General features: G+C 35.4%; 1 protein-coding gene across 2 annotated transcripts in view; it reads right to left on the bottom strand.

The window, feature by feature from the left end:
- TBC1D22A (TBC1 domain family member 22A) overlaps positions 1-26,095 on the bottom strand; it is a 169,894-nt gene that overhangs the window by 12,497 nt on the left and 131,302 nt on the right. For both annotated transcript variants that reach the window (XM_061467491.1, XM_061467492.1), the window contains exon 12: positions 19,965-20,060. In XM_061467491.1, the coding sequence (XP_061323475.1) occupies positions 19,965-20,060 (96 nt within the window). The remainder of the gene's footprint in view (positions 1-19,964; positions 20,061-26,095) is intronic.

Genomic DNA, 26,095 nt, shown 5'->3' with positions numbered 1-26,095 from the left:
TCCAGTATCTGAAGGGGGCCTATAGGGATGCTGGGGAGGGACTCTTCATTAGGGACTGTAGTGATAGCACAAGGGGTAATGGGTTAAAACTTAAACAGGGGAAGTTTAGATTGGATATAAGGAGGAAATTCTTTACTGTTAGGGTGGTGAGGCACTGGAATGGCCTGCCCAGGGAGGCTGTGAATGCTCCATCCCTGGCAGTGTTCAAGGCCAGGTTGGACAGAGCCTTGGGTGATATGGTTTAGTGTGAGGTGTCCCTGCCCATGGCAGGGGGGTTGGAACTAGATGATCTTAAGGTCCTTTCCAAACCTAAGTATTCTATGATTCTAAGTTCCAAAAGTGCTTCCATAGACAATCAGACTGAAGCATTAACTCAAATTAACACAGTATAATTCAATTGTATACTATAAACTAAATAATTAAAATATTCTAAACCAGTATAAGTACTATGTTGGAAACACGATAAACATCTGTGCTTAACACATCATTCAATCTGTCTGTGGACAACAAGAAATCCAAACCAGGATGAATCTTACTGTACCACACAGTAACATAAAGCTTTGTCAGAAAATACATACCACTCTTTACGTCCTGATACTTTTACATTGGAGATGCTTCACTTTATCTAATGGTTTATAAATCTAAATGGAACAATTTATATCCTTTTGATCTTTCACTAAAATTATGTTACGAATTACATCTTTACCCACATTACAAAGTGATCCAATTGCATTCTAGAAGATAAACATACTCCCTTTCAAGCTTTGTTTTACGAAGTTAAATATGCAACATTCTTTTAATACTCTTTGCCATGGCCAGTTCTTAATTTCCCAGTCTGCTATTGTTGATAAACATAATTCTGAAGAGATTACATAAAACCCAAACAGAATTCTCATGCAAGTCCCAGAGAGATGCAATTTTTCAAAAGCAAATAGACAAAGAATATACACAGACCATGGAAAAATGACAATTCTAAATGGAGCATTTGGAAGTCTTAAGGTACATACAAATGCCTAAGGCCCCAGTATTCTAAGACAATTAAAATACTAACAAATTTTATTTATATAGTATTTAATCGCCTTTCTTTCTTATCACTATACTAATAAAAACAGAAATCTACAACTTCAGCTTTGGCCAGCCAGAATTTGAGATCAAATTTGTATATAAGATGATGAATGCTTCAACTTTCACAGAAAACATGAGCTTGCAAACCAGCAGCCAAATTCAGGATTTATTCTTTGCTTATCTAGCAAAGAACAGCTTCCAGCCACAAACATGAGAGAAGAACTGAATGTCTTTCAGTACAGTGGGTGATAATGGGCTAGGTTAATCCTTTCTGACTCCTGATTTTTAAGATTTCCCAGATTCAAGTCCTGAAAGCGCTTAGGCCATGAGTACCTTCTCTTGGTAATCCTAGTTCATACATGTAAGGAAATAAACAAGTTTATACTCTAAAACGTCACAAAAATCTGCACGTTGAAAGCAGCGGCCACAGTCACAGTAGCAGTACTAACAGAGCAGTTGGCAGAGGAGCGCTCTGACAACTGCAAAGCAGCTCCAGATCAAGCATGGCAAAATCCTTAATTTTCCACCATGTAAGGACAAATCTCACTAAAAGCATGGAAAATCAATATGGAGAAATACTGTTTTCTGAAATACTATTTTTCCAGAATAACTGCTATTCTAGCATGTGACAGATGCTAGTATTACATAAACTAAGTATTAATAATAGTTTGCAGTGTTTCTCCCAGGTATAAGGTTCTCACACCCGTGTGGTTTTGTAAAACTTTATATTAGGAAAAGATTTGTGGCCTTGTGCCTTCAGAGATTCAGAAAAAAGCTTTGAAAACTCTGTCTGAAGTGCTCATCTTAAAGACTCAAAACCACACATAAACTGAGTATGTTCTAAGGAAAACATTATTCCTGAATTTATTTTCTTTAGAGATCTGAGACTTTTGACAAAATTCTTTCTTCTAGAAGACCATACCTTGTGAATAAAATGCCATTTTGTTTAAATAAATGAATATGACCAAAATGTGTTTAAGGGTTTGGCCAAAACTGTAATAACAGTTCCAATGGAAAAATACTTCAGTGGTGCATTATATGATATAATCTAAGTGTTTGATGGGCTGATTTACCCACAGTGACTACATCTCTCATCTGTTCCTTAGCAGGCAGAAATTCCTGTATTTATCACAATAATCTCCAAGAGAGGAAACTATAGCACAGCTTGCAAGATGTAGCCTTTTCTCACAGAAGAGAATAAAGACGTCAGCTACATGAAATATAACTTTCAGAGGCATATTCCTGGTGGCAATTTCTGTTCTCTTTAATAGGCTTGCCTGAGAGCTGGCAATTCAGAGGCCCTGCTATGCTCTGTCATCTTTTCTCGGCGGCAGCAATCTTTAAGAGAGGATGTGGTAGAGAACAACAGCTCTTAAGGATTTCAGCTGTCCCTGTTTAACCTGTTGTTGTATGCAGATCAGTACCTGAAACTAAGCACATGTCCAAGAACTGTGATGAAAAAAATATTAACACAAAACTTTAGTGAATCATTTCCTGAGGAGTGGATGCAACTATTGCTATTCACTCAGCTAACAGCAAGCAAATGCTATTGTGCAGAAAATGAATTAGAACAGGATAAATGGGAGCTCTTACTATATTTGCAAAGGGATGTCTAATGTAAAAAACACTACAGAGAGCAAATGAATTGTCATGTGTAAAGATCTTGCTCTTGATGGCAGCTGAAAGAGCTAACTAGGAGTACGATGGCAGTAGTAAATCTGCTAAAATGGCATTTCTGAAAGAATTTTAAATCCAATTTGTTTACAAGTAGATGACAAAACAATACACATTTTAATTCTTGTTATTTTTACTGTATTGTAGTTGCAATGAGACAATTTTGTTGTAAGACAGCAAAATCTACACACCAGCATTTAGGGAACCACAGAAGAGAACAGAATTGGAAGAAAGAAAATTAATCCTCCTCCATTTGCTTGTCTCAAAGAAAAGCATATGTCACTTCATCCTATTATTCAGCTCATACTCGAAAAGCTTTTAATTTCTCTTTGTTCTCTTATCAGTAGTTTTGATTGAGTTTGGTAGTCAAGTGTACAGGTGCCTGTGATTTTAGTCTTCTCCAGGGTTACACACAGATAAGGCCAATAATTGACATTGTTATGCAGCAGTTTCTGCTGAAGAAATAAACACGGAAAGAAAACAGTTTTCTTTGTAGAGAGATATCTCCAGTGACAGCTGTGAACTACTAACTGAATGGAAGCTCTGCCAGTGCATTTAGTTTAGCAGGTGACTTAAATTACTCAGGAAGAACAAGAGTTTTTGCTTTGTTCAAGAAAATCCTTTTTACATTGAAATGGAGAAAACGCAGAGTTCCTTTTTGTGGTATTTACTGAAAACAAATACAAACATTAGTTGATGAGAGAAAAATACCTTATAGCCATCAGAAAGTGCTTCTCTCCAAGCTTACGGGACAATAAAATCAGATTTTCATTGTTTGGAAGATTTGATTTAGAACTTGGATAGTAACAGCATCTCTGTAAAATACAAGCCATAAAGCAAGGCTTACAAGAAATCTCTCCAGATTATACGCACCCTGCATCACATCCTTCCCTTTCTTTAGCAGGAGTCAGACCAAATACAACTCTTGACAAAGCATGCAGATTAGAGGGGACCCCAACTTTGCAAGGTGTTCCTCACAGCCCGCAAAATGCATTGCTGGACCTGTTATGGAGTGGTCTCAGCATCCTTAGAGCTGTAAAGCTCTGAACAGAAAACACAGATATATTTCCTGTTACTTCAGACTTTCAAGATAAGGAAGGACAGAACTTACTGGCAGAATAGAATTAATATGTTTCTAGAATTTCATTATTTTACTGGACATGGTGACAATAAACTAAAAAATAATAATGAAAAAAAGCATTGATCACTCAACAACTAATGAAGCCTTTTTAAACAAAATAATGCTTTTTCTCCACAACTAGGCTTTACGGAGATCCACAGTTTTAGACTTCTATTTTATATCTGCAATGTAGTTCTAACACTGTGTGCTTCTTAGTAAGTATAACTAAAAATTACTAGATATTAAAATGGTTAAGAGGTAATTGTGTGAAGGCAAAAAACACATATGCTTTAGCAATGACAACTGCCATTTCAAAACTGTACTCTCATATGTTAAGCAATCAACCTATTGGTTTTCTTTTTGACAAATTAAACATTTTGAACACTTCAGCCATCCATTCTAAGCCCTCACTATGTCTTTGACTGCAGATATCAGAACTGGTTGCAGTATTACCAAAACCTCCCCCCCACCGAAAGGCAAAACTAGCTGTTATGTTCTCTGGTTTCAGGATGTAATTACTCCCAAGTGCCACAGCATCATTCTGTTAGCTCGCACTGAGAGAGCTGTTAGCAATTCCCCCTAGGATCATTTCAGAAGCCATGCATCCCAGGCTACAGTCTCTCACTCCAGAGACACGACCTATCCTACTTATCCTGTATTTGCAAAAATTTTTCATTTGGCTGTATCAACACACAGCTTGCCTGAAGAGGTCAACTGAATGAGTGATTCAAGATTAGTTTATGTAACTGCTGTGCTCTCCTCACTTTGTCAGAATGGTAAATCTGTATCACCCACAGATTATTATTATCTGCTGTTTTATTAGTGGAAATGCTGACTAGCGTCATGCCAATTACTGACTCTCACAGAAGTTCATTGAACAAATTGCCTCTTGAACATGATTAACTAAAAACATCCTTTTAGGATGTTATATGTGTTAGTATGATCCCTGTAATATATTCTTTGTCTATTTGCTTTTGAAAAATTGCATCTATCAACCAAATATATATCACCAAAGAATGAAATCAAGTTTCATTGTGTTGTCTGTTACCTAATGCAGGTTCACTTTTCAGGAATAAAGATAGAAATGAAGCTGCCAGGAATAACACTGGGGGAAAAAATTATTCGTACGTTCTTCTTAATTGATAGTAAGAAAATTGGATCTGTAACTAGATAAACAATAATTATGAGAAAAGTAATGACTTAGTAAAGCTGACAGAATTTAATGCTTATAATTAAAATGATACCTTTATTATCTTTAACAACATAACAATATTACTTTCTTCTCACAGAGTCGTCTGAGATAGATAAACAAAAAATTGTCACAGATACAGGAGCAACTTATATGTTATAATCTTGCCATTAAAATCCATAAAGGAAAATAAAGAAAAAGCTATTTCTGCATAAAATATTAATAATTCTTCTTATTATTGTTAGCTGGACACACCATGGTCACAAGAAAACTACAATGTCTTTACAGTACTATCCTCTGATACCTTGGAGCTTCCCTATTTGCAGTCTTCCTGAAAATTAGGAAAAGCCTTTGAAGAGCACTCTCAAGGGTACAATGATGTCTACACACGAAGATAATAAACCCACCACTGAGAAGAGTTCTGATAAGCTTTAAGTGGTAGATCCATTAACAAAAAGTAACTCAGTATTCAAAATCTTCATGGAAGCAAAAATAAATACCTAAGACCATCCAAAGAGCTAAAAATATCCAAAATTATTTTAACTGGAGCAGATTCTTTTCTGAAAAGTAAAGAAAACATAAATAAATGCAATAAAATAACACATTTTTTCATTACAGTTTCACATTCATGACCTACTCTGTATCACTTATTTGTGAGTGGTCATGCTGCCACAAGGGAAATGATAGCATGTTCAGCAAGACTGAAATAGGACTGAAGGCTGAAATAGCATCCTTGCACCCCAGCAAAGCATGACGTCAGTCTACTTATGACAGCTGGAACCACTCCAACCCTAATGCTACCTCATTTACTTTCTAACAATCTGTTGAAATAGCGAAGCTGCAGTACAGATTTGGAAAGCCACAATAGTCCACTGCTGATTCATGCTGTTAAATCATGCTGTTATTACATTATATTTATGCTGTTCTCACACTGCTTTATGATGGGAGACTTCATTATGGTCAGAGCCAGAGCAGATGATGAACTACATGTCAAGAAGAAACAACACTTGTTTGCCTGCCTTAAAATTTATAAACTCTGTACATCAGGTGAAATTAACTCTAGTGATAAAGAAACATTACAAGTTTCAGATTACTTGTATAATCACTGAAACACAACTTTGTGTTTCAATGATTACACAAACACACAGGCATGTTTTGCCAGATAACAGATTTAGCTGTTAATGACATGAGGACAGCAGTTAAAGTTGTGACTGTAACAAGAGTTCTTATGGTTTTTTTTGATACAAAAAAATCTGTATTTTGCTCTGTGTGTTTTTTCTATCTTCAGGAATTCTGTGCATTAAATTCTCCTGTGCTTATTACAGTTTTTCACCAGCAACTCTATTTATAAACTATAATCAAATTATTTGAAAAGATTCCTAAGACCTGAAGAGCAGGAAAAGAGAATTAATCATCCCCTTCTATAATTTCACCCTCTGGATTACTGACAAGATTTTATCTGAAAAGCCAAAACTTGGAAGCCTCTGGATTTTAATACCTGATCTGATGTCAAATGGGTGGATGGAAACATTTCTAAAGAAAAGACATAAATGCTACAACATATAACTTGAAAGACTAAAGAAAGGTAAAAGTAGAAACCACTTTAAAACCGGTACATCTTAGTACAGTACCCATTTTGACTTACGGCAAAACATCAAAATCCTTAACTTGGGTATGATTGTGCTTTTAATTCAGAGTGAATGTGCCAAGAAATAAAATACATTAAAGCTCATGGGAGCAACAGCTGCAAACTTGTCACATCTGCGTTCAGACATGCAGCTACAGCTACTTTTAGTTACTAAGTAGCAGCTGCTCTTTCAATGATTTTGACAATCACACTGTCCCTTCTCCCCTCCCCTCCTTGCATCTGCGGTAAAAATGCTCTTACCACACACTATGAAAAATTACTACAAAAATTAGAATAAATTCCATCAATATTGCCGAAATAAACAAGTGAATATAGCAGTAATGTGGAATGCTTTATCATACTGCCAATGCTTTTCTTCAAAACAGACTGAAACATGCATACTTTAGGTAGGTATCTGTGTGAAATTCATGCACGTAATGTAAATCTTATTTTTTCACTAAACTTTATCATTTTTTTTTTAAAGGACTGGGCAGTTAGCTAGCAGGAAGTTCTCTGACATTCACAGCACGAGTGAATTTTAGTAACCAACTGTAGATTAAAACATACCTAACAAAAGCAAGTCAAACCACTATGGACTGAGGGTTTAGAATTTTTCTTGCACTTTAGGTTTCACAGATAAATCTAGTTAAGAGATGGAAGAAACACTGTGTTCAATGTAAGGTCCTATAGATATCTTTGGAAACCCTTATGCTCTTCCATAGGTTTTCAGTGGAGTAAGTGATGTCAGTAATGAGAAAGCACAGAATACAACTGAGTTCTTAGATATTCTGAGTCAGAGACATCTTCTGTGAAAATAATGATTGGCTATATCTGAATAAAAGGTGTCGTGAATACATGGTCACCTTTCAAAACAGAACTGAAACTTAAGAGATTTGCCTATAAAAATACTACGAATTAAAATCAGAGATCAGATCTCACTTTTTAATTGGTCTTTACTCTGACCACTAAACAATACTGTGCATTGATCATCTGAAGATCAAAAACTTTATTTCATTTTCTAATTTTGATCAAATCTTCAAATAAATTCAGTCATTTCATTAGAAGGTATAATTTGGATACTGGATTTCTTTGCTGAATATCTGGACTTCAGTTGCTCTGAAATAAACTGGGATATTTTCCAACCTCTTCAGTTTTATGATATCCATTGAATTACTTAGCATATTTTTAATCATGTAATTATTCCTTAAGTTAAATTTACATTTATTCTATTTCTGATTCTCTCCCCGTAAGCCTGTAGAAATGGGCATTACAAGCTAAATGTTCAAGCACTTTCTCATTTCATGTTTCCGTCATTAGTAATTTTGTCTTGGTCAACTTCCTCAATTCCATTGGTATTCATCACATCACTTATAGCTGAATTAGTTTCAGTATAATTTGTTGACACACTGATAGTCTGGCATTGCTTTTCTACAGCAAATGTCCTCTATTACGTAGATATTTTTATCCTAAAGGCTCAAATTATTACGACAGGCAACTTTACTGAAGAGAAAATATGATAATTCTGCAATTAAGACAAAATCAATGTTTCCACTGAGAAAAAGAAATAATTATGATGAAACCATTCAAGATATAGCACAACTGTAGGAAAAATGAAATCTGGACTGATAAGAACATCCAATGGAATTTGCAAGAATCAAAAACCCCTTCCAGTTCCAAGAAGCGCACTGCTCTTTTAAAACGTGATAATTCAAAGGTCATGTAAAGTTACACATTATGTGCTGTTTCAATGGACAACGGCATTGGAAGATTTATAGATTAACTTATTGAAAAGTACAGGATTTTGTGGGTTTTTTTTACCAAACAGACAGCATAGACAACCTTTTCTGCTTTGGATGATTTTAGCTGGGGTTTGTTGGTGTGGGGTTTTTTTTGTGGTTTTTTTTTAACATGAAAATTTGCCTTTTTTTTAACATGGAAATTTGATACCTTTGAAGTTTTGTCAGTCCTAAAATTCCTGGTTGTAATTTCATTTTCTATTGGTAGAAAGTTTTATCTGATTTTGGTACTCACTTAAGATCATCTAAGAAAAGCATATCCAGAATGAAACAGCACTTTTTCAAAAACGAATACCAGAACACAGATGTAAAAAACTCAGCTCAGCTCTTTCATCTCATTTTCTGCTAGGATCTTATTATGCAGTATTAACAATGACGTGTTAGTCTCAATTATAAAATAGAAAGTAAAACCTTCACCTCTTGCACCCTCAGCAAGTTTGCCGATGACACCAAGCTGTGTGGTTCCATTGATACGCTGGAGGGAAGGAATGCATCCAGAGGGACCTTGACACACTTGTGAGGTGGGCTGATGCCAACCTTATGAAGTTTAACCATGCCAAGTGCAAGGTCCTACACCTGGGTTGGAGCAATCCCAGGCACAGCTACAGGTTGGGCAGAGAAGAGATTCAGAGCAGCCCTGCGGAGAAGAGCTTGGGGGTGCTGGTTGATGAGAAAATGAACATGAGCTGGCTTCAGTGTGCACTTGCAGCCCAGAAAGCCAACCGTATCCTGGGCTGCATCAAAAGGAGTGTGACCAGCAGGTCGAAGGAGGTGATCCTGCCCCTCTGCTCTGCTCTTGTGAGACCTCACCTGGAGTATTGTGTGCAGTTCTGGTGTCCTCAACATAAAAAGGACATGGAACTGTTGGAACAAGTCCAGAGAAGGGCCAAGAGGATGATCAGGGGACTGGAGCACCTCCCATATGAAGACAGGATGAGAAAGTTGGGGCTGTTCAGCCTGGAAGAGAAGGCTGCATGGAGACCTCATAGCAGCCTTCCAGTATCTGGAGGGGGCCTATAGGGATGCTGGGGAGGGACTCTTCATTAGGGACTGTAGTGATAGGACAAGGGGTAACGGATTAAAACTTAAACAGGGGAAATTTAGATTGGATATAAGGAAGGAGTTCTTTACTGTAAAGGTGGTGAGGCACTGGGATGGGTTGCCCAGGGAGGCTGTGAATGCTCCGTCCCTGGCAGTGTTCAAGACCAGGTTGGACGAAGCCTTGGGTGACATGGTTTAGTGTGAGGTGTCCCTGCCCATGGCAGGGGGGCTGGATCTAGATGATCTGAAGGTCCTTTCCAACCCTAACCATTCTATGATTCTATGATTCTTGGTATAACGCTCTGCAAATTATACTTGAATTGCTAATCATATTTGCAAAACAGTTTTGATTTTGAAGCCTATTTACTGAACTTGTATTTTATTGATTCTTAATGTGCCCAAGTCAAAATGCTTTGAAAAGAAGTATTACTCTATTTATGTCACAACAGTGTGTCTCCAGATCCCTGAGGTCTGACCCAAAATATGAGGTTTTCTTTCCATGTACAGTTTAACCCTTCAAGAGTAGCATTTGCAAATAGCGGTGAGCTGAATTTGTCAAATAACTCAACTGAAGCCGAAACTGAATTATTATTCTGGTTCACTTGAAGCCATACAAAGACCCAGAGGATTATTAAGGACTACTTTATGGGCAAGTGCACAAAATATTGTCCTTACTCTTGCATCTTAGACAAATTATATTCTTCATACCCGTTGTATTTTATGCACATTATTTTAATTTCATTCTTTTTTCTAGAATAAGCAAAATAGACTTCTATTTCAACTATGACATACAATGCGATTTTTAGCTGCAATCAGAACCACTTAACCATTCCAGCTTCTCAATTAAATGTAACCACAAAACTGTGCCAAACCCATAATTTCAAAAGTTTAGCAAAAGTTATTTAAGTAAACTTATTGACAACATGACAAAATTTGTTAGAGACTGTCAAGAGTCCTCTGTCCCCAAACAGCTTTTTTTTTTCTTTGTGTATGACTATGTATCGACTTGATTCTGATTCAGCTACTGATTTATGTACTCTAGGACAACATTACATTTTCAAACATTTCATCACGCTGCTTGCACACTAGTAGCAGTAATGATATGTGTGTTATGAACTCTACAGATTTGTTGTAGCATTTTGCCCTATCTGTTCTGTAGTTCAACATAACAGAAGTGTAGATCCTCTGTTGTGCAAAAAACTTTATCAGCTTAAGGTTTCTTTTAAAAACCTATCACCCTGTGTTATAACCTGATATTGTGGAAAGCATAAAATTCATATGGATGCCATCATTGTAAGAATACATTTACAGTTGTGTTTAAAAAAAAACAACCAACAATAAAACACATAACCCAGATTAGAAACAGCACTGTAACATTATTATCCGATCTCAAACAGTTCAATACAATAAGTCACATGCAGTATCTATTACACTGTGGTAAAATAGCTTTTATAGAATTTCACCTTACTTTTTTGCAATCACTGCTGAGTCTTTTATTGAGAAGTATAATTTAGCCTAAATTAAACTTAGATACAGTGACCAAGACAGCAACTTACAGTTTCTCACTATAAATACTGATAAAGTAACTGGAGGAATCATTTTATATGATTGCCATAGGTCCAGTGCATGACACTTGCATTACTTCTGATTTGTGGTTTACTTCAACAACAGCAGCACAATATGCTATGAAATCCAGCATCAGTTAACCACGGCAACATTTTGTCCTTCCTAGATTTTCAGAATATACAGACTTGGAAAATAAAGTAAAACAATACAAGTACTGCTCTTCACCTCAGAAAAATATTATCCATCATTAAATATTTTATGAGTGAATGCTCTAGGAACTCATCACAGTATAAGTATTCCAAACCTACAGTTTCTATAAAACTGTTCATAAGGAAACCCCCTTTAAGACAGCAATGATTACACTGCATTTAGTCCAGGCCAGTCTCATGCACTCTAAAAGTCACATTTGCTACTAATTCTTGTTGCTACATCTGGGCCTATTTATTGGGCGTCAGTTCATTCTGCAAGGGCAACTTCAATAAAAACAATCAAGTAAGGGACACAAAACCATATTAAACGTTTTCCTGCAACTAAAACAACAACATTAATAAAAACAATAGAGAAAAATGCTTTATCTAGTGCTAATTTCAGCAAGCAATTTCCATTAAAAATGAGAATTCCTGAGGCAAATAGGAAAAGCTGACCAATGACACTGTAAGGTTAATGGGATCAATCTAATCACATTTGAAATACACAATTTTCAAGTACAGCAAAAAGAAGATTTTGATAAACTGCAGAACTTTGCAGATATATAACAGGAGTCGGTAATCAGTTTTACCAGATTAAAGGGTTAGGATCCTACAGTTTTTACAGTAGCCAGAGTCTAAGAAAGAAATTATTACTATGCCATTGTTACTGGAATGATCTCTAAAGTTCTACATTCAGGTAACTCTCCATGCCTTTGTGGTTTTTGTAATCCTTAATATTTCCTTCTTCAAGAGCCTTTGATTCTGGAGAGACTTACAGTAAATAGTCAGGGGCCAAGTGACTTCTTAGTAATATTCCTTTTTCAGGCTGCCCTTCTAATTAGTGACTATGCAAAATGGGTAGAAATGGGAAGGTTTAAAACAAACCAATAAAATATATTAAATCAATTATTGGGAAGCGTATACAGAACACATAGTATAATTTTACAGAATAACTAGAAGTAAACTAAAACTCACTCTAGTGTTCACTCAGTTACAGTAAAGAGATAAAACTGGTTACTAAAGAAGAGTTACAATTAGCATGTTCAGAAGTAGAAACTAGGCATCTTATAGTTTGCACATTTGAAAAATCATGTTCATATTACAATCACATGGATGTGTTTTCCACCAAAACCATATTGTATTCAAAGCTATATTAATGAATTCCTTAAACTCAAATAATAATAATTTAATAGAAAATAATATTATTTATAATAATTAAAAAAAAAGAGCTGCACACAAATGGGGATGGTTTGGTACTCTCTCATGGTCAAGTGCCCAGAAGAATACAAAGAAATGTATGCCTTTTCTTGCCCATGAAAGCATTCAGAATTTAAAGGTATCTTGCAAGCAATATGAATTGTATAAATGCTATGTCCCACAGTTTTTCTTCACCCAATAGCAGGTTTTACAAGTGGATTTATGTTCCACAGCTCTTTCCTTCTATTCAGCAGCTTCCACAGAATTTGCTCCTGGATGCTTAAAAGCTTCCCACCCTCCTCCTACTGAACGACATCTCTGGTGACAGTCAGTACAGGAAATGATATTTGGGCTTGCAAAGGGACATTCAAACCTTCAAGGGCTTCTTCAAAGCATATTCAATATCCAGACCACTAAATGTAGGCATTTAACAGATTAATTCTAATTTCTGCTGATGCCATGATCCTTTGTAATTAATAGAGTGAAATAAATATTTGCAGAGGATAGGCTGAGATCAGAACTGAGATCCACTGACTACAAATGTAATTTAAAGTTACTTTATTTCTAATTTAGACATGGCTTACAGGATTGGTTTTATTAAAGCTTAAGCCTAACTAAATAATGTAACCCATTTTCAATCTAACTGGTCTCTGTAACATGAATCATATCTACAAACAATATTTGTACTGAACTATTGCACCTGGTTAACATACTTTTGTTACTTAAAAGATTAATATTTGAAAAATAAGGAAGAGAAATATTAGCTAATATCACATATAATTGATTTAGCAAATACAAATCACTGCTCATTTTGTCATATAGTTGCTTTGGTCTTTTTGAAGAACACAGAAAAACATCAGAATTACAACGCAGTTCTACTAATATATGGTACTCTGACCTCAGCTGTCAAGTACACTAACTGTTGTCAAAAATGTTGTTCTGCATGAAACAATGGGTAGAAGTTAATGAACTGCTGTATATTGCACATGAAATCCAAGCACAGAACTGCACTTTGAGTGTTCACATTTGAACTTTTTAATTTGATGCATCATCTAAAACTGCAACATATTCCCTATCAGAAAAGCAAACCATTCAAATTAGTAACTTAAATTGGCACTAACTGAAGAAAAACACTGTTTAAATGGATTTTTTTCAAATGGCGTGAACATTTACACAGAGTTAAAAACAGTATTCAGAATTATAACTTACCATATACCTTCTTGGAAACATATTTTAAATAGTAAACATGCAAAAATAATGCTAGTGATTTTAGCAATGTAAGTTAGCTCTTCTGGAACAGGTTGCCCAAAGAATTGGTAAATAGTCCACACCTGGCAGTGTTCAAGGCTAGTCTGGACAGAGCCTTGGGCGACATGGTCTAGTGTGTGGTGTCCCTGCACATGGCAGGGGGGTTTGTCCTTTCCGACCCTAACTATTCTGTGATTCCATGATTCAAGAGTGCTAACTCCCAGTTGCCTACTGCTTGTACTCTGAGATTAAGGAGCAACTTCTTTAGATTGCTAGCTATGATGTTCAAATTCTAAAACAGCAGAGCTTCCAATTTCTGGCAACACATGACAATATATTAATATCTTCCAAAAGCGTTCACAGCAGGAAGTAAAATCACAGCAATGTTAGTAGCCAGGCTCTTTAAAGTCAGAAAGATTTCCACGTTCCCTGTCCCTAACTCTTTATAGGGTTTAGTACATTCTCAGAAAAGACCCTTTTAGCTTCCGCATACTGAAGAGTGAGAGCGCAGGATCAGAACCACAATACCTCTAATCACAGAGCTTAGATAGAAGAGGGGTGAACACTCCTCTGATCAGAAAGCTAAACTGTTTAGAAACATCACTTTTTTTTTTAAATTGAGAAACATTTATTTTACTGCAGTAGTAATGAGAACTAAATTTCCAGCACAGTACACACCAAGAAGCTAAATTAAAAATATATTTATTAGTTACGCCTCATAACATCTGAAGTGAGAACTGCTGCACTTTAATGAAGAAAAGTAACTCTTTAAAAACTCACATCATAAGCTAGGAACAAGATAACAAAAGATTAAGGAAAACTGTTACTGTAGTTGAGCATACAGATGGTATAAAGGCATGTTTCTGATATATGATGTTTCTATAATAGATAATTACTAGGAAGGATATTAATATTAAACTTTCTAAACTAAAGTCTGTTACCTATGCAGTCAGCAGTGTGAATTGAATTTGTCTTCCAAGCACCTTCCTATTCAATCACTTCTGTAACTATCTACCAATCCATTTTTAGGGTGCAAAGTTGTATTTTTTAACTTGTGTAGCTGTAGTAAATACACATTCTGGCAGGTGTACAGAATCAGATTTGTCTGTCTTTAAAACCTTCTCTTTCAAGTGATTTTAGCTCACAAGCAAGAATCCACTTTAAAAGAAATGCTAGTTCATGTGAGAAGTGAAATAAAGATATACCTGTAATAAATGTAACAGTCTGAACAGCGATAAATGCAAGCTACAGACTTGGTCTTTGATTGCACATAAAGTCTGTTATATTTCAATGAAGATAACTGGCAGACAAGTTCAAGAATGAAATAAGGAGACAATATGCTCATCATCTATATATTCTAGAAAATAGGGATGAAACTCAAAGCATTTTCAATAGCTCTGATTTTAGATTTCTCTGATTAATTCAGACTTTCCTGTTGAATATTAATATCATTTAATATAGGTGTGAAATCCTCTGCAAGAAATACACCTTTTTTCTCTTTTTTTTCTTTAAATTTGAGATTACACCTGAAGCAACATAAGCCATTAACCTTCAGATGCCAAGGGTTCACTCATAAAAAGAGAGCACTATTCCTCTATTTCATGGAATAACATAATGCTTTAGGAACTTTGAAATCTAATAAATCTAATGGGCAGAAAACAGACCACCCATTTTTTGGGTGTCTTTGCACCCAAAAAATGCTGACAAACATAAGGAAAAAGACTAAAAGGGCAAGCTCAAGTGCTAAATGAGGGTTGAAAAACCGGTAGTGTATTCTTACCGATATCAGAAGACACTAACCTGGACCATCTCTAATTTTATTTCAAAGAAGGGGCAAAGTACTTAAGTGAGCTGGGACTTAAATCTCAGGAATTAGGAAGTGTGGTAGGTAGCACTGAGTCTTTGAACCTTGTGCGGATTCTAATTAAGTGGTTATTAAAGAGGGAAGGAAAGGCAAAACAAACCAAAGGTACTGACAGTGCTCACTCCATCACTGAGCTGAAGATGCACTTCAAAGCCAACCTGTAGCTGACTTTCAGAAGTTTCCACTGTGAAACGTGTCACTATCCCATGAAACAGGCATCCCTCTTGAAACTACCACATGCAAAACCTAAGATTAAATCTAAGAATAAAGCTGACAACAACTTCACAAGGCATAAACATTCACATAAGTAATAACAACCCTCATTTCCTTTAAATTTTATTGATCATATGATGTAGAAAGATGATGGTTCACATTATTATTTCAACTAACATTAGCTTGTAATACTTCACCATAGTTAAACGTTTGGCAAAAATCAAGAGCACTTATCTAAATTTTAATAAGACAAGCAATTGGGCACACATTCCTTTTAGTCATGAGGGCATTATGGCTTACTCCTTAGTATTTCTACAAAATAGAATTACAAAATCATTATTTTAAAGAATGTATAAATCAGAATAAAGGACAGTCACTACCCTGAAGATTTTATGGCTCAAGTATAAACCAAGAGACAATAAATTCACAGAAAAGTAAAAAGAAGCAACCCCAAACTAGTCAATGTGCTTGCAAGTGCTATTAACAGGCTGAAGCCTACCTGTCGGGTCTATTCTAGGTATTGCAGAAAAACAGAACTTACATAAAGATTTAGAAGAAAGTAACAGAGTATCTGCATTAGGTGCTCCATTTAAGTGAGACAGTCTATCTGGGAGATAGCACAGATACTTTCTTGCAAGCTTAAGCGTGTGATGAGGCTGTCATCACCAGCTGATATACTGGCAGTCAGCATCTCAACACTGAATATGAGATGACATGTAAGGTGTCAGTATTAGTCCATTAAAGGCCTTGGGAGAGAAAATGTCTAAGTTTTCCTTGGTGCTATAAAGGAAAGGGAGCTAAAGGAGATGCAAAGCAAGAAAAAATGATGGACTGAAAAGTGATCTTTATAGCTTCTTTGCAGTCAGTGTGAATTTAAATGAAGCAAAAATGCATTTGTCAAAGCCAAAGAAAAGGACATTGCAGTAATAAAGATGTGAGCTGATGACAGCATGGGTGAAAATGTCTGTTAAACAGAGAGAAATGCTTGTATCTTCAAATCACAAAGTAAAAATCTGCAAGACAGATTCCTTACTACAACATATTGAATATATCTTTATAGCTCAGTTATGTCAATAAAATGATGACTTACTTAAACTGAAAATTTGGACTATATCTTTAGTATCTAACAGATAAACCAGTATCAGTCCAACATTACTATTAGCTTACATTCAGTTTGACAGCTGATCTAGTTCCCGAAGTCTTGTTTCCTTACAAAACTTTCAGATATCTGGTAACAATAAACTCAATAGCCATGTTTTCTATTAATATTTTAATTCTAAATGTGCTTAAAACCATGCTTGAATATTTTAGCATTAACCATTCACAACCCAAGATTTCAGAAAAAATTTAGAATTACGGCTGTTTTTAGGAAAATGAATGACAATAAGTCAAAGTCTAAAACATGCTGATGAATAGAAAGGTCTTCATTACTTGTATCTTTAATTACTTAAGCTTAGATAGTAAAAACTGAATTAATTTCATATGCTTCATTCGCACAGCAAGACATGTTTTATCACATTAAAAAATATTGTATTTGTATCCATAGTAAATTTAGTGCTTTTTCTCTTTTTTATAATCTGACACTAGTATGAAATCAGTGAATTAACACAGAATATTTATACCATCGACAGAAGTGTCATAAGGCAAGAATGACCCATTTGATCGTATCAAACATCACATGGGTTACAAAGGAACATGTAATCCAGCGTTAAAAGGTCTTCCATTTACTGTCTGCCCATTCTGTTCTCTGTTTCCCCACATATCAAGTAAAAACTTTTAATCTGAAGTATGAGTAGAGCTACATCGCTACACAAATGAGCTTTCTGCACCTGGGTTTGTGAGGCATCCTATGTAGGTAAAGCAGACTGTCTCTCTCAAGAAGTGATAACTACGGGAGATTAACAAGCTCTAACTAGAACTAAACCACTATCATTCTTTTCTATAGAATTAATCTTTATATTGTACATGGGCATGAAATATTTAAAATGTCTACCTGGAAGCATATCAGCATAGTTTCACTGCTATCAAAAAGTGACCCTGTAAAACCTGAAAATAGCATGTAATAATTTTTGCCCTCGTTACATAGCATTGCATCACATAGCTGATGGCATCAAATAGCAAAGTTCAAAACGGGATCAAAGTTTACTAAAGAGGTTACCAATACCTATATTAAGCAGGACAAAATACAAGCAACTATAAACTCACAGCAAAACAAAAGCATTTGTCATTTCTCCTCTGCTCAGCTTCCTAAAATCAAATATTTTCTCTTGGGACACTGCAGTTTGAAATAGTTATCCTCATTCTCCAGTGTACTCTATTTTACAGTAGTCAGGCAGGACCAATTTATAAAGACATGGCATAGAGAACTGGCTTAACCTGTGGGAAGTCAAAAGACTTACCTCTATCATATGCATAAGCAAGAGAAATGATGATGCATGCTTCCATGATTCTTGATACAGCTTACAGAACAAAAAATGCAGCAGAAAATGTACTATAGCTATGACTTCTTAATAATGTGAATTCAATGCAGTTAGAGTACCCCAACAACACAAACTGAACTTCCCAATATTCCAGTGTAAATACCTATTGCTTGTGCTACCACTTTGAAGCCAAGGCAACAGTCTACAGCTACTGTTAACAAACCAGAAGAATAATGAATTTTATTCTTGCCTGTGGGAGAGAAGCATCATTTGGAGAACTAATAACACTTTAGTGTAGTAATTTTAAAAGGTCATGTTACACAATAAAGAAGGGCAAGTCTTCTAGTGATAACATCCGATTGTGATAAAACTAGTGCTACGGATCCTCAAAATTACTAATTATGTTTCTAAGTTGTAAGCAAGCTAAAGCAGTCTGATAAATGTGTTCCAGATTTACGTACTTCATAGTCTAGTTTCCATAGCCTATAAAGAAATTAAACCACAAATAAATACCTTAATTATTAAATAAGTAAAAAAAAAAAATCTCAAAATATGTAAGGAGAACAAAACAAATCTTCATAGTATTACACCCCAGATTATTATTTATTTTAAACATACTTGCAATAGACTTTGAAAAAGTGGAGAATTATTAAATTGGTGCAGGAAATCAACAGGAAAAATTTAATAGGAAGGATTAACATTGTGAACATTGGTAGTTGAGAGGCATGGCTGCCAACATTAAAGTTGTTTTTGATAAAATACTATAAATTGAGAAAATCTGACAGTGTTAACAAGTAGGATAAATTATAGTTAGTTGTGCCCTTAGGCACTTCTTTATTGCAAAGATAGGCAACTGCAGTTAAAGTGCTCTGAATAAATCATTTTATGATGAAAGATAAAATAGATTGAAGTGATACACAAATTTATACAATGGTTCATTTGTACAGGGCAACAGAGTTCAGTCAGATGGAGAGAAAACAAGCTGGTAACAGGCAATTTCCCAGAGGCAGGCAATGGTGGTGGCTGTGCAGCATGGTTTGCTTGCAGTCAGCCTGTAAGCAGGACGTAAATGCCTTTCAGGCATTGCATGCGTATCATAGGGTAAAATGCAATATATGGTGTTTCTATGAAAGTGAACTGTCACCACTTCACAATCACAATTGAACTTCTACAGGCATATGCAAATTATTTGCCCATTTATCACATTCAAATTCCATTCCAAACAATTCCCTGATATGCTCTTTGCTGAAAAAATGTAAGGTTTTGAAATGCAGGGACCTGAAGTGAATAGTCTTACAACCCTTTTATTTCCTACTGAAAAACAGACTCCTAATTTTAAAAGACAGCTTGCCTAGGTTTTTTTGAAAGAATGAAAATCACGTTGTTAGAGTGTGCTGTTATTTATACAAATGAAAAACTATAAATACATTAAAAAATATCCAATTACCTTATCAGAAAAATCTCTTTGTGAAATACCAAGGCTCTGCTTGCAACAGCATCTTCAGAAATCATTTTCTCAAAGCTTCTCTCAGTTAAAACAGCATTTTTTTTTTTTCCAGAGCAGACAAAGAAAATGCATCTCCTATTCCTTATAGTCCATCACTTCAGGTCTAACAGTTCTGGAGCAACTCTAACAGATATCGTCAGTCTTGCTGCAACTGCTGGTATTTTGTCATAAATCCATCTCCAAGTAACACTAGGAAGCTAAATTTAATAAATACCACCATGTCCTTGAAAAATATCCCCTTTCACTTACTTGAAAATCTTTCTCTTCCAGGATCTCTTTCCTCCACCTGACAAGGAAGGCAGCACAGACGTACAAGTGGAAGTGAGAAAAACCCTCTGGTTCAGACTGGAAAAGATAAAAATATATCATTCTTTCAATACACAAAACTTACTTTTGATCACCATATACCCCAAGTGTATTTTTATGGCATTCACTTCTAACTACAAATGTCAAATCTCTCTCTGTATTATAAACATGTTTGCATTTCACCTATGCCAAACCTATTCATAGCTATTGTCCACAAAAAAAAAAAAATCAAGGTGAGGTGTACATCCATTTCTTATATTTAAATTAATTCTTTCCAGATGTGTTTCCAATTTCTGATGTTATCCATTAACTTACATCTGGCATGAAATACAGTACTGTCTAGTTTAACAATGCGGCATGAGCATACGCTTTATCTCCATTATTAAGAGCAAACTCTTACTACTACTAGCTTTTCCATTATAAATTTTGCTATCGAACCTTATTAAGTATTTCAAAAATACATAACTGACTGAACCAAAGGGTTTTAGTAAAGGAAAAAATCTATTAATTCTAACATAAAATATTTACAACTCAGATTTGTATTCAGATCTGCAAGTTTCTGTTCTAGTTCAAGTCAGCAGATTCTGTCACTTTGTAAAACTCCCCCCAGAAATTAAGATTTTATAAGTATACCTAAGAGTTTAGGAGAATCTGCGATCCTATTTTTAAGTTTTCCAGTGTTACCAAATTAATCTTAGATTTTATTTTCTACACCACTGAGAACTGAAAAAATAATTATGATATTTAATTATCAATGTGATGACTGTGAACGAAAGCTATGTAAAATCTAATTAAAATAACATTTAAAAATAATAATTACAAAATTAAGCTACATAATCTGACAAATGTAGGGATACCTAAATGCTGATATCTAAATAATTTTTAATATCAAATTGCAGTGCTTTGAAAGCAGAGCAAATTTGTTTTCCTATTTCTCTACTGGTAATTTCAAAACTGCAGTTTACTTCTTAGAAAAACACTGTGTTCTGCTAAGTAAAATGAACTGAAACAACTTCTTATTAAAATATAACATGAGAAAATATGTATTTTATTGCTGTTCACGCAGAAGAGCATGGGATTTAAAATAACCACATAAGACAGTGCAATAGAGTAACCTTGCCATTATCACAAGTGGAGAAGGAAAAATATTCTCCTACTACTACTTTTCCTTCTCCCATACCCTTGACTGATGGAAGTACACAGTACATTACAAGGGGTTGATACAAACACCATGGTAGCAGCAACAGAAACAAAAGATCATCTTGTCCACCAAACTGGTAAGAACCAAGAAAACAGATAAACCAATTATTTGCAGAGGAGTTTTAATTTTAAAAGTGTTGGAACTGAAAATAGAAATTAGTTAATTCTGGAAGTAGAAAAGGAAGACTCTGATTATAGAATTGTCCTGGGTTCAGCTGTAGCAGTTATTTTTCTCCTTCTTAGTAGTTGGTGCAGTGCTGTGTTTTTGACTTTAGTCTGAGAACAATGCTGATAACACACTGATGCTTTCAGTTGTTGCTAAGTAATGTTTAACCTGATCAAGGACTTCTCAAGTCTCACGCTCTGCCAGTGAGGAGAGAGGGCACAAGAAGGCAGGAGGAAGCAGAGACAGGATACATGAACCAAACTATCTAAAGGGTTATTCCATATCACAGCACGTCCTGCTCAGTATATAAACTGGGGGAAGTTACCTGGAAGGGGCAAATTGCTGCTCAGGTCAGGCTGGGTATTGGTTGGCAGGTGGTGAGCAATTGTATTGTGCATCACTTGTGTTTGTTGGGGTTTTTTGCCTTTCCATTTTTAGTTTTATATTCTCTTCCCTTGTTATTTCCCTTAACATTATTATTATTATTGGTGGTAGTAGTAGTGGTTTTGTATAATACTTTATTTATTGGACTGTTCTTATGTCCACCTGTGAGGTTTGCATTCTTTTGATTCTCCTCCCCATCCCACCCAGAGGGCAGGTGGAAAGGGGAGAGTGAGCTCATGGCTGCGTGGTTCTAAGCTACAGGCTGGGCTTATCTAGAAAAATGCTGGACTTGAATAACATGACTTGAATAACATTGTAAAATCCCAGGACAGACAAAGCATATGGTAATTTTAACTAGACTTCTCTCTAGAGGTTGTCTTAATCAGAAAACAGACCAAAGTCCAACTTACAATATTAGAGTTTTACAGAATCATGTACTCACTACAATCCTCCTGAAAAATCCATGTCTTTCACTTTAGTGCTGGCATTTCTCTTGGGTGGGAAGCTAACATATATAAAAGCATGAAATGGTATCTCAAGAGGACACACTTGTAAGCAAAGTGCTGTTACCATTTAACATATCAGATACTATTGTGGAACATTTAAATAATCAAACACAACTCTAAAAAATACAGAAAGCCAATTCTAAGAAAACAACCCTCTTCCTACTTTATTGTATAAGTAAAGGTATAGAACATGCGATATTTTAAAAAATCAGCCTTTGATAATACTTTACTTTGATAGAACATTCATCTCTAAAATGAGAAAAAATATTTAATTTTTTTTTAAATTAAGTATAGAAAGAGTACTTGTGGTCTACTTTTTCTCAGCACTGAACTGCAACCAATTTCTCACTTTTAACCTGTCAACAGTCTGTACAAGAAAACATCAACACGTTTGCCAGAAGCCAACATTGAAGGATGCACTGTCACGGTGAAGACTTTCTGGCATAGTGAGAACTGGCTCAGTTCACTGTTACCTGGTGAATTTTGAACTGTGTTTAGCGCCACTTCAAAGAATGGGGAGCTGAAGAGCGTGGCAGCTGCCTGAGCATTTGAAATCAAACAGGAAAACAGGGAAGAAAAAAAAATGATAGCTACAAGATGGAGGAAAAGTATAGAAATACTGCTGACAGTAGCTTAAGAAAGAGTAAGATTATTTTTGCAGATGAAGAAGTAGAAAGACTGAATAGTCTATAAGGACTAAAATTTCATTAAAAAAATTATTGGTCAGGATATTTTATGTATTGGATTATTACATTTCTTTAACTACATTACATAAGCAAGAAAGAGGGTAGATTTAGGTTAGATATAAGGAAGAAACTCTTCATGGTGAGGGTGGTGAGACACTAGAACAGATTTCCCAAAGAAGCTCTGGCTGCCCCATCCCTGGCAGTGTTCAAGGCTACGTTGGCTTGGGCTTGGAGCAACCTGGTGTGGTGGAAGGTGTCCTTGCCATGGCAGTGGGGTTGGAACTGGATGAGTTTTAAGGTTCTTTCCAACCCAAACCATTCTATGATATGATGAACTGAAAGGAACTTGGTTTGATATTAATACATACTGATCTTCTTTTCTTCTCACTCCTCCAACATTATACAAATCCTTTACAAGCATGGGAGAGAAGGAAGCAGGATTAAAGAAATCTGTCTCAAAGCAGCATTTTCACTTTAAAAGTCAATTTGCAGAACTGTTGGCAAAATTGTTTATTTTGATCTCAACAATGTTACATAGGCAGTCAAATTAGATCATCAGAGTGTTCATTCTTCTGATATTAACCCAAGATCCTGATTTTACACCCAAGAATTTATTCTATTATCACATAATCAAGAAAATGCATAGCCAGAAAGTCAAGATAACCAGCTTAAAAAAAAATAAAATATTAAAATTAAAATCAAAAAAGCCCAGAACTGCAACATTGTAAGTTGAAAATATTTTGAGAAATTGCAGAAAAAATATCTGCAAGTATGTAACAACCCATACTTTTTCTTGATATTTTTCTGTTCAACCCTTTTTTTTTCCAATACAATTTTCCTCAGCTCTTTTAAATGAAACCAAATAGGCTTAAATATGCAATTCATTAGAGAAAAAATACATAACCCCCTAAAGATTTAAGAATTCATTGTGCTTCAGAGATAAGTCTAGGCTACAAAGTATTTCCAATGGATAGTTTTAGACAGTTTTAGAAATTGAGTAAAACAGCTAATGCGTAATTGCCTTTTCTAACACCTGCTACCTATTATACCTTTCCATTTGTAGCTTTTGAAGTTGCAAACAGTTTGATCTCTAAATGTAAAGAAATGTAGACTACCAGCTAAAAGCTATTTAAAATAAAATATAAACAATGACCTTGATTTAAATATTTTAACAAAAGATCTCAAGACAGATGTACAACCTTCCAGAAGACTTATTCTGAACATATTACAAACGACTCAGAGCGCATTATCTAAGAACCATCTGTCGTTATCTATAAAAATCATTTAGATTGTTAACATCACAAATATCTCATTGCCCTGCAAATGCTGGATCTCCTCTGTAGCTGAAATGAAAGGCATTCTGCACACTACACTTCCCCAACTTCTTGAATTAGACAGTCACTGAAAGAATGCAAATTTTGTTGTATGACTAGATCGATTATTGTCTAGTCTAACCTGCTTCACATACCCTGGATAATTCAGTATTTAAGGAGAATAATATCTCATGGCATTATATTTGTTGATAAATAAAATGCATGATTATTTTTTAAGTACTTACAATTATTAAAACTATGAAATTGTGCCAAGGTTAGGTATTAAACCACCATATTTCACATGCAAATAATGGCTCAGACACAAGGACTTCCTTATAGGTGAATAAAGCAACTTTAAGCAACTCTGTTTTTATTACAATACAAAGAGGAGATAGCTTAGCTGTAAAAAGATTTAAGTATTTTTTTTCCAACATTATCTAAGCAATCTATGGCAGAAAAAGAAGCCAGTGAAGGATCATTATGGAATGTGGAATGTGTTGGCTGCTTGTCCATGATTTGCCTTTTCCATTAGCCAGGTGCTCTGACTTCCTAGGCACAGACTCAATCCACTGTCAAAACTGTGGCTCAGAGTTCCAGTCTGAGAAGAAACACAGCACGAGCACACTACAGAGAAATCCATCAGGGTAGCTATCTTCCAATAGCAATGACCAACAGCATTGGTCTAAGACAACTAAGCCTATAAGAGTGCAAGCATATAGCAGTACCTCCCCAGAATATCCTGTCAACTTTCAATGATCCCATGTTTAAAAATGTCCTTACACAAGCTGTAGAATAGGTCTATTTTCTTTACTAATATGCCCAAAGCTTTTTGCAACAGTAAGCTTTTTTGGTAATCATAAAGTCTTGTAGTAAAGAATTCCACAAGGCAAGTGCATGCTCTATAGCATGTCTGTTTTAAACCAGCTGTTTTTAAACCCAGCACCTGCTAGTTTCATGCAAAGCTGCTCAGTTATCACATTGAAAGAGAGTAATAATAATCACTTCCTATTCACCTTCTTCAGTCCATTCATCTTTCCTTCTATTTTACAGACTAGATTTTTTTCGGTCTATTCCACCATTGCTCATATACCAGCTCCACCATCTTTGCTCAGCCTTCTTAAGCATCTTTTCGTGTACTTTTCTGATTTTGAAATAAGGACGACACTGTATACAGCATGTAAAATGCAAAAAGACCATAATTATCATAGCTGCATAATATTTTGTTCTCCTTTCCTTTTCCAGCTATTCCTAGATTTTGATTTTTTTTCTTTTTGGACTGCTACTGAGCTTCTACTTTCCTCTCGCGCTGGAGTGCAGAAAGCTAACCTGAAGCCCGCAGTTACACCGGTTAATTTAGGATTGTGCCAAACACACACACAATATCACTTTATATTTGTCCACATGGAATTTCAGCTGTTATTTACTGCCTGGTTGTTCACAGAAACATGAAGCCTTACTACTCCTTGCTATCACTTTACCACTCTCCATAGGATGGTGTTGTCAGCAAACTTTGCTGTCTCACTCCTGTTTTCTGTTCCAGATCACTTCAGCAGAAACAGCTACTGTATCATCACAGATTTTAAAAGAATTACATGTGATTTCCTTTAATTTTGAAACCTGCCTGCTTATTCCTACCACATCTTTTTAATCTCTGGACAGTTATTATCCATTAAATTTCACAGGCATGCTTTTTCTTTAATAACCTTTAGCAAAAAACCTTCTCTACAGCTTTCAGCGAGCTCAACAGGCTACAGCGACCAGGTGCATATGTCCACTGGCTCTTAAAACTTTGCAAGGTGTGATTTCTCACTACAAAAGT

The sequence above is a fragment of the Pezoporus flaviventris genome, unplaced genomic scaffold (assembly GCF_033815535.1).
Source record: "Pezoporus flaviventris isolate CSIRO_AGI_PZ_B2104156 unplaced genomic scaffold, CSIRO_AGI_Pfla_v1 ptg000045l, whole genome shotgun sequence".
Taxonomy (NCBI): Eukaryota; Metazoa; Chordata; class Aves; order Psittaciformes; family Psittacidae; genus Pezoporus; species Pezoporus flaviventris.
This window is presented reverse-complemented; position numbering and strand designations above follow the sequence as displayed.